At 37.2% G+C, this 17838-nt stretch overlaps 1 protein-coding gene across 2 annotated transcripts in view; it reads right to left on the bottom strand.

Annotated features, from left to right (window-relative positions):
• Positions 1-2773: 2773 nt before the first annotated feature.
• LOC123868026 (uncharacterized protein C18B11.02c) overlaps positions 2774-17838 on the bottom strand; it is a 459041-nt gene continuing 443976 nt past the window's right edge. For both annotated transcript variants that reach the window (XM_045910366.1, XM_045910370.1), the window contains 8 exons: positions 9972-10080; positions 9486-9597; positions 8669-8865; positions 7537-7734; positions 7172-7270; positions 6614-6720; positions 4853-5071; positions 2774-3349 (listed from right to left, as the gene is read on the bottom strand). In XM_045910366.1, the coding sequence (XP_045766322.1) occupies positions 3275-3349; positions 4853-5071; positions 6614-6720; positions 7172-7270; positions 7537-7734; positions 8669-8865; positions 9486-9597; positions 9972-10080 (1116 nt within the window). In that variant the 3' untranslated portion in view covers positions 2774-3274. The remainder of the gene's footprint in view (positions 3350-4852; positions 5072-6613; positions 6721-7171; positions 7271-7536; positions 7735-8668; positions 8866-9485; positions 9598-9971; positions 10081-17838) is intronic.

The raw sequence follows: 17838 nt of genomic DNA, 5'->3' as shown, positions 1-17838 counted from the left end.
AATCTATATTTTTAATGGTAGTGATATTTTTACAAAAATTGTTACATTCCCTTACTCTAGGCTACAACAAGCTTTAAGAAACATCCTAGACCGATAGGAACTGAACAGGTAAAATAAAACCTAAAATCCGCCTTTGCACAAGACGACATTAATATTGTACCTACATACGGCGGAGTCGTAAATTAGAATTGTGTAGTTTTTACCGGACTGCGGCGAAAACCAAGAGGACTGTTATGTGTTTAAACTGTATGTATGTCATATGTATGTCCGTTCCTATGTCCACTCGTAACTACTTAACGGCTCCACCGATTTTGATAAATGATACCTACGTCATTAGATTCGCTGGTGTCAGTGTCAGGGGACAAAAAATTCCTAAAAAATCAAAATTACGGATTTTATGCCCTTTAATGTGTGGGCAGAATAAAATGCAGTGTAAACCGCAGTCAGGATTTTTTGAAAACTTGTTATATTTTAGCAATTTCAACCGCGACTAAATATCGTCACGTGCAAAGGCACCATTTACACGCTAATCAAAGAAAGAATAGAACGTGTCTACAAATCCACAAGAAAAAAAGAAGAATAGAACATAAAATTGAAAGTGCAATGATTTGCATATAAAATAGTTTTACCTTAACACTAACTTACACTTATATATAAAACTTACCTCAGCTAGGATATTATAACAGCCAAGTGTTTAATGTTGTCGTCCATTTTGTCTCCGGGTTCGTATTTTAAGGAACCTTGTTGTCTGGGCGCGCATTGTATAATTTCGCCTGAGCATTTCTAATTTATAGCAGCTATGCGTCTTTATTCTTTCTTTGTTGAGAATTAGCTCAAAAGGCATAAGGCAGGTAGGATTATACTCCAATGCTATATAGTGTCCTTATTCTTTCGTTGTAAAGAATAAGCTCGAATTAAGGTATCTAGGAAAATATAGGTACTCCAATGCTTCCGCCTGGACCTTCAATAAACAGTTAAAATACCCAAGATGGTGGGTTCCTAACGAGTAACACCAAAACGAGTAACAGTGTGACTCGTTGGGAATTTTTCGAAAATCAGCTGACAAACTATGGACCTCATAAGAAAGCTCAGAGTCACTCAGCGGGCGATAGAGAGCGCTATGCTTGGAGTTTCTCTACCTAGTCGAATCAGAAATGGGAAAGTTGGAGGACCAGAGTAACCGACATAGCTCAACGAGTTGCGAAGCTGAATTGGCAACAGACAGGGCCCATAGACTTTGGGGTTCAAAGGTGTCAGAATGGCGCTGTCGCAGCGGAAAACGCATTGGAAGAGCACCAAATGACAATCCACATCAAAGGCTGATTTTAGTTTCACGCTCACCATCAGCGCTCATAGCTCAGCGCGTAGTTCGTCAGCGCTGAGGCTCAGCGTGGCTCGTTTCAGTATCGTACTGACCGCCTTAATGTACAGACGACTATCAAAATGCGGAGTGTATTAATTATTGCTGCTTTGTACTACCTATCTCAAAGAAATGAAATCGGCGATTCGCCATGACTGTACTCGCTGACTACATCCGCTCCGGTCGACACTAGAACGCTCACTGAAGGCAGTTGCGCTCGTGCAATGGTCAGCGCCGACAGCTACGCGGCGCCGACGCGCGTCGCGTGCGGCCGCGTAGCTATCAGCGCTGACCACCGTGCACCGCTGATAGCTACGCGTCTTTCAAAAACGCTTCCTAGAAGTTATATATCTCGGCCATCAGCGCCGACGGTGCGCGTGCGGTCAGCGTGAGACTAAAATCAGCCAAACGAGTTGCAGGGAGCTGGATTCAGGCCGCACAAGACCGTGGTGTGTGGAAGTCTCTACAAGAGACCTATGTCCCGCTATTGAGACGTTATCGGATAACGAAGTATCTATATTGTAATTATTCCTATCGAAGGTTTGGAAGGCCGCCTCTGAGCATTTCAGTAGAAGACCAAAGCTAAGATCTATTGACTTTGCTGACAGTTAAGACACTGTTAAAACGAGGCAGCGTTATAGCGCTGGCATAAATCCGTCTCGGTTTAACTGAAAGTTAAGTTTAAGTAAAGTCGAAGTGCGCTCTAAAGATTTTAACCTAAAAATCAGATACCTTGCTGCTACAAAAAGGAATCGCTCAGGCGATAGTAGCCAATGGACGTCTAGCTTTAGCGCCTTGCAGTTTAACTAACTTGTTTATCATGAAAAACGTTACGATATTCAATATTTACATTTTCCGTTTACACGCTGTCTGTTTTATTGATTTCGTCAGAGTTATTAAACTTTATTTTTCCTTAATTTGCTTAGAAGATAAGCAAATCGCAGATATTTCGGAGTAATGCGTAAGCGATGCGATCGGTCAGGGCGCATTAGACTTTCTGGAGATAGGTTATTCACTCGTATAATAATTTCATTATCAGTTCCCGGTAACAAGGTTATGTACGTGTATATTGTACCTTTTACTCATTTCTGGAACAAGCTATTTGTTTACCTTTTAAGTAAACTAAGGAAAACTAAACTATACCAACGCTCACTTCTTGGATAGTTTCCCATATTCGTACATAAATTGATATTATATTAAATATAATTTTTACCATGTTGTTGCTTAAATTACAGATTTAAAATACATTTTTTTTCGTTTACTAAGTTGTTATCGATATCAATTTTAAAATGTTTTCATTCTTAAAACACCCTTAAACAGAATAAAATTTTGGCAGGGATCAGTGAGAAGACAACTGAAAAGTACTAAAATAAGGATATAAAGAAAGTTCTAAAAAAACATGGGATCCTTTTGCTAGTTGCGTCGCCTTTTGAAAACCTGGTCGTTAAAAATAGGTTTTTGTGGTATATTTGAGAATGGTACTTTTTACTCATAGCTTGTTACGAGTGAGGTGGCAACAATATACCTAAAACTTATAAACTTTTGAATCCTGAAAGTTCATTTAAAAGTCAGGGGTGCGTCGTTACATACATCGTTACACACAATCTCTAATCTAAATGAAGGTCTATGTATAAAGCTATCCTTTTCTGTACCAAGCATTGTAAAAGGGATAGCAATATCTTTAGACCTTTAGCATTTTAGTTGTGTACAATAGAGGGGCCACAATGTCGCATTAACCACAAGGACGTAAATATTTTCATGTAAAAGTTTAATTCTTTGTCTCACTGATCGCTCCCAAAATTTTGTCCTATAAAGTGATTAGTTTTCTATTAAATCAGTATGTTATTGGTGTGGTCTGTTGGAGATGTGCAGAGTGGTGGCGAGGCGCATCCGCAGTGGCGTCAGAACGTGTAACTATGAGCTTTCAGGCTCCTCCCACTCGATGCTCGCCCATTGTGGAAGCTCCGTTTCGTACTCCCAACCGGGGCCCTGGATGAAAGGAAATCCGTCAATAAATTCTTTATATAGATTCAATAGATCAATAAATTAATCAATAATCGTCAAGAGATTCTTTGCTCCTCAGGAGGAGCTGTGCGCTCGCCACCCCACCCGGTGACGCTGTAGCGGCCAGTAGGGCCTACGCAGCATACTCAATTCGAAACTGTATACAGGGTGTACAAGAACGCTAGCAAAAACGAAAGTGATAGCACTGGTGATTACTGATAAGATTCCTTTAAAAAAGACTCGCGCACTGAGGGTTCCGTACTGGGGTAGTTTTTCCAACATTTTGCACGACAAATCTAAAAAACTACGAAAAAAAAATATAATTGAAAAATCCTGTATTTTTAAAAGTTCGCACATAAAGCATCTGAGTGACGCTAGAGGCCAACGAATGTTGCGTAGATAGGTGCCACGGGTCAATGCCGCATTGTAGGCGACGTACTGACACCGAGTTTTGCACGCTATATATTACGGGTTTGATAAATAGGTACTAAATCGCTAAAATTGCAAGTTTTCGCTAGCGTTCTAGTTACCCGTGTATAGCTTTCTTATAAAACTCTCTATAATTGTATGACTTTAAATAATAAGTATTAATATTGTATGACTTTAAACAATTCAAAACACCAATTAACTCTGCAGGAAACCCATCCCAATTAAAACAAACAACATTAAAATTGCTTTCTATTGCATTGGGAGTACTTTTGGACAATCTCAAGTTCACTTTAAAGTTACTCTGATTAACTTTCTAGTTTGAAAATATATGCGCTTTGAAACGAGACATACATTCCCAAAGGTTCTAAACTGTAGTTATTCGTAGAAGCTTTTGGTGTTGAAAGTTTAGATTTTGAAACATTTGTACTAGTATGTTATTTAGGTACTTAGGTAGTCTTATGTATTGATATTTTGAAGTTATTTTATATCTTGCAGTTTCCATAGGGTGTTTAAAGGTATAAATTGGTGCTTTTACAAACTTAACAAAAATAATAGGACTAGGAATAGGTGCCAAAATACGTCAAATTACAGTAGAATACGGTAGAAACTAAGCTATATGTACACGTTTTTGGTATAATATTTTCTGTTCTAAAATGCTAAAATTCAGTTTATCTTGCAAATTGGACCGGAGAGAGATTCAAGATCAAACACTTTACTTGCCTTTGTACCACACGCGGCATTGTAGTTATGCAGGTGTGGGTTGGTTGCTGCGGTCACGCAACCAATCGCGCCGTCACGTGCAGACGCTATGGCTACCAGCGAGCAACCGATTTACAGCAAGAACATATAAAAATATATGAACAGCTTCTCCCTCACCTACTACTAGATACATGACAAAGTGCCCGAGTCGTGACACTCGTAATAATGCGAGTCCGAAGTCAGCGCATCGCCGCTCGAGCTGCTAGCCTTGGTCACCGCAGTCACGCTGCCAGTCGCAAACATCATGGCTACCCAAGTGAACAACCAGTTCACAGCAAGAACACAGCCGCTCTCTCTCACCTTGTATTTCCAAGCGTGTAGATACATGACGAGGTCCCTGGGTCGTGGATCCCTGTACCGCACGCGGCACTCGTAGCAATGTGGGTCCGGTGTCAGCGCGTCGCCGCTCGAGCTGCCAGCGTTGGTCACCGCGGTCGCGCCGCCGGTTGCGCCACCAGATGCAGGCGCTATGGATGCCGGTGAGCAGCCGGTCTGCGTCGCTACTGTTACTTTGTCAGACTGTGGAAAAATATGAGCTGCTGTATATCCACATTTTAAAGCTTTATTTAAAATACGTCCAGTAAGTTTATTCATATTTATATTACTATCTGCCAATAAATTTTTTGCCTTTGATTAAATTGCTTGATCACAAAATTCCATTTTGTAATTGCAAAACTAATGATAAATTATGTAATATTGTGCCCGAAAAAAGTAGCGAAAGATGTAAATGATCGCTAAATACTTAAATGAATTAAAATGAACTGAACGTACCCACTCCTGGCACAAGCTTTACGCTTAATTGGAGGGGAAAGGGGAGTATTAGTCATGATTAACATAGCTAAAATTCTTTATTAAAAAAAAATCTATATGTCGAAAGTTTGTGTGTCTTAGTCCAGGTTACCTTGCTAGTTGGTGTATTATAATACAATTGAATTGACCTATAAGTTTAAAAAACCAAGTTAGCAATGCAGATAGCACTGCAGTAGCTAACAAGCCGTCGCCTTCAAAAAGTATGACTTTCAAAATTATGTTATTAATTTGATTATCGCGTGTTTCACAGTGGAACGTGGGGGGCGCGTCTAGGCAACGCTAGAAGTAATATCAAAGTATAAAGTATTAACTGCAAAGTTTATTGCCTGTAAAGCCGGGTAGGCGCTTTATTATAACTTTGTACTGAGCACTCCGTTTTATATACTTTAAAAAGTTATATTTCAATTTATTTTTGACGCAGCGATATAAAATTCCCTCGAAAGGCCTCGTAGAACAACCTCTGGCACAAATGTCAAGACGTGGATTGAAAGCTGAAATGTCGATGGATCAAAGTTTGTTAATCAAACCCTACCCATTGCATTATGTTAGTCCTTCTCTTTTCTTTTTTATCGTGGGAAAAATCCGCCATGGATACCACCAGCCACGAGGGAGTGAGCTTCCTTGTGGCCGGTGGTTTTGTCGGACTCCTACCGACTAAAAACTTCACGAATTTCCATCCCACCGCTGATGACGCCAACCAACCCGAAGGCCACACTATGAACGACATTCCTTTTCCTATCACAAGTTTTAAAATTGGAGGGCAAAGGGGAATACAGTTAGCACTGTATACTTTTCGAATGTCCATGCCCTGTGTTTACACAACTATGAACTTAGAGAAGAACAAGTGTAAATTAAAAATTTATGACACCTTCGACAAGCAGAGGTTTCAGTAACTAGAAAAAAGCTGATAACTTTCAAACGGCTGAACCGATTTTCTTGGATTATAGCTAAGAACACTCTCGATCAAGCCACCTTTCAAACAATAAAAAAAAACTAAATTAAAATCGATTCATTAGTTTAGGAGCTACGATGCCACAGACACACAGATACACACGTCAAACTTATCCCACACCTCTTTTTGGGTCGGGGGTTAAAAAAAATTTTCTTTCAAGAGAATTGTATAAAGTGTCAATATTATTTATATAGTCGACCATGGTGCTAAACTAATTTATACAATTTAAATATCCAAGTACAAATAAAACAAAGGGATAACACTCTGGTCTGACAAGAAATCCAGCTTCAATCGCTTACTTTGGCGTCATTGGAGTCTTCATTCAGTGACGGCGAGGCTACAGGCGAAGGCTGCGTGGGCACTTCCATTGGAGCCTCTGCACCACTTGAAGGACTTGCCAGCGTTGCTAAACGTAAAACGACACTATTAATTCATGTAAATCTACTGAACAGTGAATGCAACAAACATGTACAACATCACTGATGACGTATGACCAAAAAATTCATCAGGAGATTTTTCCGGGACAAAAAGTTGTCTATGTCACTTTCCGGGATGCAAACTACCTCTGAACCAAACATATAAATTGGTTTTAACCGATTTATATGTTTGGAACCGGATGAGCATTTAAGAATCCCGCGGGAACTCTTTGATTTTCCGAGATAAAAATTAGCCTATGTCTTTCTCCGGGATGCAAGCTAGCTCTGTACCAAATTTCATCAATATCGGTTCAACTATTGGGCCGAGAAAAGCTAGCAGACACAATCAGACAGACAGACATACATTCGCATTTATAATATTACTATGGAAGTATGGATTAAAGAATTAGAAAAATTATGTAATTGCAAAGAAATACTTACGAGTCATCACAGTAGATGGAGTTAATCCAGGCGCTGGCGATTCAAGCCTTGGTGAAGATTCTCTTGACGCTGGTCCGGTATCGCATTCATCCTCACCAACTGTTAAAGAAAATTCATCATCCTCCAATTTAAACACCGTCTTAGAAAATAATATTAAGTATGATTTTTTTCAAAGTGAGAATCATACACAGGATCCTTATATTTCGTAAAGCATTCATTTTTATCTTTCGAGAACAAATCCTTTACTTTCTATTAATTAAAGTAAAACATGAATTAGGAATACTTTTAAAGTGTTCTTCTGCTTTACCTAATGGAAAGTGGCTCTCCGAAAACTTAATGAGTGATTTGTGTGTTTTTTTTTATACCTTTATCATCTGAAGCAGGTTTGGAAAATAGCAAGTCGTCATCTGCTGCGTCCACTCCTAGCCAGTTTTCAGCATTATGTATGGCTATCAAGTCCCGTACAAGCTGTTCGTCTGTCTTTCCGCCCGTATCTCCCCCTTTACCTCGAAGCGGGCCGAACACTGGGTGGTTGTATAACGGATCATTTACTACTGGGTAACCTGAGAAGAAACGTTTAGTTAATATACCCAAATATAATTATCTATACTAATAAATAAAATTGGAGTGTCTGTCTGTAATTTCGAAATAACTACCTCATATTAAGCTCATATGGTTATTTGAACGATACCATAACTGAATCACACGTTTTTAAATTTTTTGTCTGTCTGTCTGTCTATCTGTCTGTCTGTCTGTCTGTCTGTTTGAAAAGGCTAATCTTTGGAACGGCTGAACCGATTTTGACGGGACTTTCACAGGCAAGTAGAGGATTGACCAGGGCGTAACATAGGCTACATTTTTAACCGACTTTCAAAAAGGGAGTTGTGTTTTTCTACCTATGTACACCGAAATCTCCGAGATTTCTGCACCGATTTGCGTCATTTCTTTTTTAATCGATAGAGGAACTTTGCGACATTGTTTCATAAAAAATTTTGAGTCCAACTCCTCAATCCTGATGCTGCAGGGGATCTGACCAATCCACGCGGGCGAAGCTGCGGGCATCAGCTAGTTGTTAAATAATATTATTTAGAAGGGTAAATAAAGGAATTATGTTTTTGAAATAGCAAACCAACCACAAAGCTACGACGCTTTCTCGCCAAAATGTGTTGCACTTATAATTTTATTATGCTGGGAATACTATTAGGTACCTACATTTTATGAGAAATTAAAATTTGTAAAAAGGCAGAGTCTAATGAAAACAGAATTTTTATGTACAGCAACAGTATTGTAATATGTTTTCTTATTCTTTTTTTGTGGTATCAGCGTTCCAAAACTAGTACGTATTTCATTAGATTTGAGTTCTTTATAATGTCTGTTTATGTTTCTAAAGTATCTTCGTTTCAAACAACGAATTTTTAGTGTGTCACTTCTCTCGTGAGAATAATTTAAGTCCTATCTATACTTTGCAAAAACTGCTTTGACAGTACTACTGCTTACCTAAATACTGCAAATGCACTCTAATCTGATGCATTCTGCCGGTTTTGGGGCGACACAGCACAACGCTAGTGTTGGTCCTCGTGTTGAATCCTAGACGTTTGAACACCGTTGAACAATCCTTGCCCTTGGGCGACACCTTGCACACGCCGATTTTATAGCTGACTACTTCAATCGGCTCTTGACATTCGATTTCATCACTAAAGACAAGAATATAAATGTTACAAGTGTAAATTGAAAATTTATAACACCCCCGACAAGTGAAGGTTACAGTAACTAGAAAAGAGCTGATAACTTTCAAACGGCTGAACCGATTTTCTTGGATTGTAGCTAAGAACACGCTCGATCAAGCCACCTATCAAACAAAAAAAAAACTAAATTAAAATCGGTACATTAGTTTAAGAGCTACGATGCCACAGACAGATACACAGATACACACGTCAAACTTATAACACCCCTCTTTTTGGGTCGGGGGTTAAAAATTGGTTCTTAAAATTCATTCTTCACTTTATTTAGTGCTTTTTAAAGGTAAAACATACACAAATATACGGGCTAATCTACGACATTTATGGCATGCTACAAATAGAAACATTAACCGTCTCTTTAATCTTCTATTTTCCTTGTCAATTAATAAATTTTCTGTGCAAAAGTATTGCAGAAAATTTTACTTCATACTTAAGCTTTAAATATTTGTACATAATTCTAAACTAAGGCATCTGTGTTTGCTCTTGAGGAGATTTAAAGCCCTTTGCGATCGTATTTATCGTCAGGTTCAGTGTAAACATGATGATATTTATTCGAATTAACTAAACAAACTCACTCCGGGAACTCGCCGTCTACTCGACAAACATACTCTTTCTGCACCTGTCGATTTCTGATCTGGTGTTCCATTTGCCTCGCTTTCTTCGGACTCCTTCCGAATAATAGGAGACCTGATTGAAGTGATGGCAGAAAAATCAATATTATTACTTTGAATATTAAACTCATCAATACATGTTTGCAACTATCGCTCGGTAGCCGTTGCTTGCGGCATTTAGATTTTTTGAATTACAGATTTATCCTTTTTTTTGAGATCTCCAGATAATGCGTAAGTTTTATGTATTGACATAATTTTAGTATTTGAATAATAAAGATATCAATTACTTCTTTAGTTTGCTTTGACTTTTATAGTTTCCTTCACTTCCATTGACTACAAAACTAACAGCGCAGAGAGATTAATAGTGTTACTTATGTTTAAAATTTGCAAGTTTACATAATTGTCTCTATAAATCTAAAGGTGCGAACTATGACGTTTTTTTAAACTTACCAGATGTTAGCCTGTCGAGTCTGTGAATTGTCCTGAGGTTTTTGAGGTTATATTCTTTAGCAAGGATAAATACAACAGTGTTGTGCCGGTACCGACCGCATGGATGTACCTGTCAATTTGGTAACATTAAATTAAAAAAAAAGCACTTCACGATCTAACAAAAACATAAGAATATGCCATAACGTTTAGCCAACTATTCAGTGTGGATCATCATTGTTTAAATAGTCGATAAATTAATATCGATGACTTTATAGCAACATTTATTTGTTTATTTTATAGTTTAGATTTAAGAAATTATGAGTGCCATGAAGAAAGCAATAATGGAACAGGCAATACACATTTAAGAACAAAGCGATGGAAAGAAGCTAGTAATAGTGCGTTTACCCACTGATCTAATAGGTGTTAGTAAAACTGTGCGGGTGATCGTGCAGTATCACAGAATTCAAATAGGTACATAGAAGTGGTAAAGTAGCACCACGCAGGTGTCTTGTGAAAGTGCACGGTGTTATAAAACTGACGTATTTATATAACTTTAGAGTTCAACTTATATCGGATATATTTATTTATTTCAAAATCTTTACTGCTTACCAGATAACGTATCGAAAACATTTTAAAATAAAGAGCGATTTTATCACTAAAGTGATCTTTTTAGGCAAGCCATATAAAAGAACTTAAAAAACTGTGATAGGGAATCACAATACAAATTATACAATACAAATCATCCAACATACATAATATACATATGTATTTAGTTTCAAGTTCTTTCTGTATGAGTTGCTTGAGATCGGCGACAAGCTGTCTCGGATCTGACAGCTGCTACCATTTCTATTACCACATTAGAATTCTGTGAGCAGTACCAAACGTGCGAAGTAAAAGGTAATGTTTTTGAATACTTTTTTTTTAATGAATTAATATTGTTTAGTTTAGATTCTCGCTTTAACAATTATTAACATTAAAGGGAGAATTAAAGGCTTGGACAGAAAGCAGCGACTCGCGACGGCGACTGTCCAACGTGGCTCCTAGAAATTGTAATTAATACAAGGAACTGTATATACATTATGTATTTACACTGCAGAGTGCTTCTTTAAATTACAAAATGGCGTGCGCTTGGCGACAATGACGCCTAATGGTAAGCAATGGTGAACAAAATGCCTATTCACTCCTGCCTTGGTGCTCCAGTTATACGTTGCAGGAAGGAAGGGAAAGGGTCTCTGGTATGGAAAGGATCTTTTATAGAGACAAGTGCTTCCCTGTCAATTTTTTCTCATTGTTACAATATCGTTATGAATAAATAAAAAATGCAATACGGACGCCGAAGGATGTAGGAATAAGTTGGTCGATCTATTTGATGTTTATCAAGTCAGCACCTACGATTTTTGACAGAAAACGTGATAATTTTACCACGTCATCTCTCAAAAATCTAATTGCTTGCCTGAAGCTCCCTCTGCTCCGGTTAGCTTTAGGCAAGTAATTGCCATCATGCTAGATACATAATATGATGTGCTTTATACAGCTCCTTGTATTACACTCGTTTGATATGACATTCGTGCTGTTGCCATCGCTCTTTGTGTCCATCCAAGTCTCAAAGGTCAAGTATAAGGGTTATAGAAACGTAGAGCAAGTTTGACCCTGGAAGGATGGATATATCCAAGGCATATATGGGGATATTGTGGACTTGGACCACTTCCAGGTGGGGTTCTCAACGAGAGCGCACAAATTCTCGGTATTCTCTGGAGCATTCAACGTTCCGAACATTGTGTGCACAATCACTGTCAGACCCTGATTTGGTATGCTCATCTTCAATCGTAAGATGATTTTGTTTTTCTTTGAATACATTTTGTTACTTATATTTTAGATTCTTTGAGAATTTTGATTTCATAAAAAAAACTCATGGATTATGATAATTAATTTTATTAATTAGTGTCTATTAGATACATAAAACCGTGCTACTAATCAAACTTTCATCATTAAAATAATAACTTCAGCTATGAAATTCAAACTGTATCGTTTACAGTTTGAATTGAAGGTTTGAAAATTATCATAATAGATTTCAGGATAAGAAGGATGAAGGAATACGGTGAATGACAAGCTTTTAGTAAATAGCCCAGAATAGGCTCAAAGATTTTTTTATACAGTGATTGGACAGTTTTATAACAATGGATCAAAAGGTTCCCTAGTGTTTCAGCCGTATACGATTGGAATAAGATGCCAATGAATTTCTGGAATTCTGAAAAAAACAGGGAAAAAGTTGAAAATAAATATGAGAAAGTAAACACGATACTTGTTATGCCAATAATACTGATGCTTAAGTTACAAGAATGTGAAACAAAATATGATTATGTAAAAATTTCTTTCCTTAAATACTACCGTGATGTATTTAAGGAAACATTTACGGAGGAAATAATACATCATATTCAGCAGTAGAAGTAAGGTTAAGTTTATACTATCGTCATCAAACGATAGACTTCTGGACAACGGTCTCTTGAAGGGGCTTCCACCTTCCACCACTCTTGTATCCAGTTACTAACCCTACCACTTGTTAGATATCGCCAATCCATCTAGTGGGAGTTAACTAACACTGCGCTCTCCAAAAGTGGTATAATGGTACTATGTATCTCATGAATTTACTAGATCATGGAGTGGCAGAATAATTGTTACATTAAGTAAGTTCAGGTAGTATGGTCTTATGTATCTGATGAATTTATTAGATCATTCAGTGCCAAAGTTTTTACATTAAGTAGCATGGTCTTAAGTATCTGATGGATCTTCTTTAAGATTTGATCATGTAGCAAAGTTCATAGGATTTTTTGGATCAGGGCCTGACATATCACGCAAACGCAACGCTGACTCACCGGCAACGAGCATGGCTTGTCTAGCACGAGAAGCTCCTCATCCACGTGTATGATGCGCAAGGGACTAGCGAGCACTGGCGTCTCGTGCCTGGCCCAGCATGGACAGAACGTTACATTAACACGCCCACAGAATTCAGAATCGGTATAGAAGTGGTAGAGCTGATTGTTCAGAACCAGAGAGAAAATAATTTGTAGGGAGTCAAGAAGGCGCCCCGGGAAAGAAGTACCAAACGGGCGCCCTCCCGCGTTTCGGCCCATATAACCGCGAGGTTGGTGGGGTCATGGGTGGTTGGCGGGTTGTTCAGAACCAGCAACTAGACATAGTATTAGCATTAGTTCAGTTCTTTTGTTCATTTGAAATATAACTGGCACAAAAGACAGATTTTTTAGTTCTAATAAATTAGTCAGGATTTAACAATGTGGCCACGCCACCCACAATACATGGAACGCCAATAAAATCATTTTGATTTTGTTGGCGTCCAACACTGATTCGCACCGCACTCAGTTTGCGACACGAACAATGAGAAGCCAAATCATAACGACTCTGTGTCGAGGGTTAATTTAACTGATATTAATGGTAACGTGACACAATAATAAAAACTTTTTATCAACTGATATCCAATATCCATATTATCATGATTCAAAAAAAGATGGATGACTTCATGCTCAGTATGCGATTTGGGTCCCCTGTAGGCTGTAAGCATACAGAGAAGATTATTTTTAAATAAATAGGGAAATAAACAGACAAAAGAAGCGTGAGCTTCGTGCCATGCAGGTGACTAATGAAACACCAGTGCACGTTTTTGTCTAAACAGACAAAGCATAGCATTACAGTTCAATTTGCTCTGGATGCTAGAGATAAATACGTGCCTCCCAATTGTATAATTGAGTTACGATTAATTTTAGCGCACACTGTCTCGGTACTAAATACAGCAGATACCATTTCTAGATAATTCGGAATTCTGTGAACAGGCCCTATGATGTTGCGTTTGGTCTTAACAAGTCCAAATTGTTGGATGATTGTTAACATCACGATATCGGGTGTTATGCTTTATTAGATATTTTGCATTTTTAGCATTAGATACATCTTTTAATTGAAATTTAATTTTTGTATTAGTTTTTTGCGACTTTGTTTCAACGGTAGTCGTTACATAATAGGCTTACCATAAGCGAAATTATGATTCCTATAACAATACAACAAAAGTTAAAAAATCATACAAGTTTTTATCAAAACTTGATGAAGGTATTAAAATGGCAGACCTATTAATGATCTAAGTAAACATAAGATATAGATATGTAAGTCAATATTATTGAAGTTATGATAAATATGAAGATATAATATAAAGCCAAATATTCACCTATTGACTTCAATATCCCCTAATAGACCACGATAATGAAGAGGCTAAACATAATATCTTAAAATAAATTAATATTTGAAATTATAGTCTTAACTTTTATTCTGTGAAGATTTCTCCGCGAGTTTAATAAGGGTAAGTACAAATAACTAACTTTTATAAACGATGTATTTCAAAGTATTCATGAGTTTGGTGAGAAAAATTATAAATTAGGCAAAATCTTTCAAAATAAAATGCTACAAACGGAACTCAAATCATAATCTTACACAATCACCTAGAGTAAAGCATATAGATAGAAAGATGCTGCATTAAAGAAATGAAATTACCAACAGGTTTTTTTTTTATAAATAATGCTGAATTTAATAAAAATCATTATATAATTTTCATAATAATACATATATAAAGAAAGAGCTAATCTAAAAATGTATAACTTGATTGGTAAACAAAGGACTATTACTTTGTTTGACTTTTTGTAATAAAATGTAATTTAAGAAGTCAGTTTTTCCTTTACCTTTGATTTTTGCGAAGTGTTGGATAAAACAATCACTGTACCCAATTGTATGCAACACCATAGTTAGTAAAATTTTAGATCTATCACTACACACAACAGACAGGGATTTTAAAAGTCTCTATTCTACGGGATTTTATACAATGAAGATACTTTAGATCTAATTTGAAAAAATACCAATTATAATGCAGACCAATTAACTGAACTCAACTAAAATTAAAGTAACTAGCAGTCACTAAATTAAATTTAGTATAAGTTTTGTTAAATTATTATCTAATCTACACTTAAAATATAATAAAAATAACGTATCGTGTTTAAAAAATATGATTCTTTTGCTCTTTAGATGTAATGAAATCATGGTTGAATTGCGATTGGATACATCAACGGCATTAACACCCGTATTCACAAACGTTACTATGAGGCCTCATAGTGCGCTCGAACGCACAGTGTAGGTTCCACCAATCAGATGACTGTATCACGTCAATTTACAATGATCTAATTGGTGGAACCTACACTATGCGTTCAAGCGCACTGTGAGACCTCATAGTAACGTTTGTGAAAACGCCGTTAGTTGAATCAATTTCATTTTAATGGCATTTGATGATATGATTTTCATACATTTTTAATTTATACATTTTTTACCCGACTACGGCAAAGCCGAAAGGAAGGGTTATGATTTTGGCAGTCTATGTATGTTTATCAGATGAATTACTGCACGGAGATAAAATTATAGTCGGTACAGAAGAAGTAGAGTGGTTTAAAATTTAACTAAAACAAGTTTGCTCGTAGCTTCGTAACAGTAGAGTTTATGTAGTAAGAGTAGTTGAAGTAAGACTTTTTTTTTAATTTAACAAAGCAAAAGCATAAGTTTAAAAATTAACTTGAGTTTGTCAGAAAGAACAATCTGTAAAACGCGTGATTGTTTTTGAACCGTTCCCTCCCAACCATTGAAGTTCGCAAAACAAATTGCTTTCATACATCACTTTACGATTAATTTTGTAGACTGAGACCTCCCATAGAGGGGGCCAGCATCAATCAAGGTAATTGGATACGGTCACTCACTAGGCGCTAAAGTTGAATAAAAATCACCATTCTGTTTGGAACATGCAAATAATAAATAAAGACATCTTCGCCTTTTCTAGAAACATCTTCCTAGCCCGAGATCCCACCATCATTTAACTTTACCCACGAGTTATTTATTCCATTAAAATATTGAAAATCTGTTTTGCAAAACATCCTTCTATAGCATCCTTTGCATGATGCATCATGCAAAGGATGCTATAATCATGACAGGACTGAGTACAGTTCTACTATAATACTATACAATGTAAACAAGTGTAAATTAAAAATTTATAACCCCTCCGACAAGTGAAGGTTACAGCAACTAGAAAAGAGCTGATAACTTTCAAACGGCTGAACCGATTTTCTTGGATTATAGCTAAGAACACTCTCGCAAACAAATAACAAACTAAATTAAAATCGGTTCATTACTTTAGGAGCTACGATGCCACAGACAGATACACAAATACACAGATACACACGTCAAACTTATAACACCCCTCTTTTTGGGTCGGGTGTTAAAAAGATGTATCCAGGTACATACCTACGCGCCTAAAATGAACACTTCAAACTATATAACTACCCTTTTCTACTCTCGTGTGTTTTGTACTTATCAGCTAAAACGGATATTATACATCATATAATATATATGTGAAATATATGTATGTGATGGTATAGTATGATACAGTTATCAACATTAAATCTCTAACTAACCTATAGAATCCCTTGCATTAAATTAAACTAATATTGGATAAAGAATTATGCAGAGGGATCCTGACCTATTCTCACCCTGCTTTGATTATACTCATTTATTAAATACGCCCGCGGCCCAATCTTGATTGGCGTGCCTAAACTTGAAGAAAGGCTAGAGATTGATAAATATATTAACTTTTTAAGCCTACCATTTGTAAGATTTTTTATGCTTCCAGTTTTATATTAGGGCCTATCACCACTCTTGATCAGACCAGACGCTCTAGACGGAGAATTCCGAATACAATTTTTTGTGGGCTTAAACTTGCGGTTGCTTATAACTTGATAATTAACTTTTTGACAGCTTCGTAGAACATGATTTTTGTACGGAATGACCCATTCAGTGAGTAGTATCCCGGAGTACTAACTGTTACCACGTTAAAAAGCGACACTCTATGTCCAGCAGTGGACTTCTTTTTCTTTGGACATCTTTGACGACCTCCCTGGCACAGTAGTAAGCGCTGTGGTCTTATTAGTGGGAGGCCCCGGCAGAGATTTGGAAGTTTGTAATTTCTAAATTTCTGGCCTGGTTTGGTGGGAGGCTTCGGCCGTGGCTTGTTACCACTTCACTGGCAACCCGTGCCGCCAAGCGATTTAGCGTTCTGGTGCGATGCCGTGTAGAAACATAAAGAGTATGATGTGGGTATGAAAACTGCTATACCCCTTCCAGGTTAGCCCGCTTCCATCTTAAACTGCATCAACATTTAGGATAAGGTAAGATTGCACTCAACGGCTAACTTGTATCTGAATAAATAAAAATTGATCGGTTGGTGATGATGATGACGATTAATAATAATCTTAGTATAAAAGTTGCAGCAACTTTAATATTTCCCCCAAATGTTGTTCAAAGAGCGTCCCCTAAAAGCGTTTCGTATCAAGTCTGTCAGCTTTTTGTATTAAACAACTCAAACATGGCAAGTTCGGAGCGCTATGTTGGAAGTTTGTACGGAGTTATAACTTCCAGTTTGCACTTGTCTCAAAATTAACCGCCTTTTCATTACATTCTGCCTCAACTTGAAACTTGGGACGTGAAATACCCGCGGCGTTAGTGTGAGATTTTATATCTTGTCAACAAAGTCTATCAAGATTTCGAGCGTGGAAACACTTACTTAGGTAATTTAAGTAAAATCTTTACAGGCTGGGCTCGCTTGGTCAAGTGACTCGAGAAATATACCACTCGGTTGCAACCTTTCGATGCACTCGCGTATCTCTTATCTTTTATGAGAGATAGAGAAACAGGAGTTTACAAGATATAAAGAGAGGTGTTTATATTTAGGCCGCAGCGCTGTGTGAACTGAATCGCAATTTATTGCTCGCTATCTATTAAAACGTCTTTGCAAAGT

Source organism: Maniola jurtina, chromosome 1 (genome assembly GCF_905333055.1).
Source record: "Maniola jurtina chromosome 1, ilManJurt1.1, whole genome shotgun sequence".
Lineage (NCBI taxonomy): Eukaryota > Metazoa > Arthropoda > Insecta > Lepidoptera > Nymphalidae > Maniola > Maniola jurtina.
Note: the sequence above shows the minus strand (reverse complement) of the source record. Positions and strands in the feature narration are given on the sequence as shown.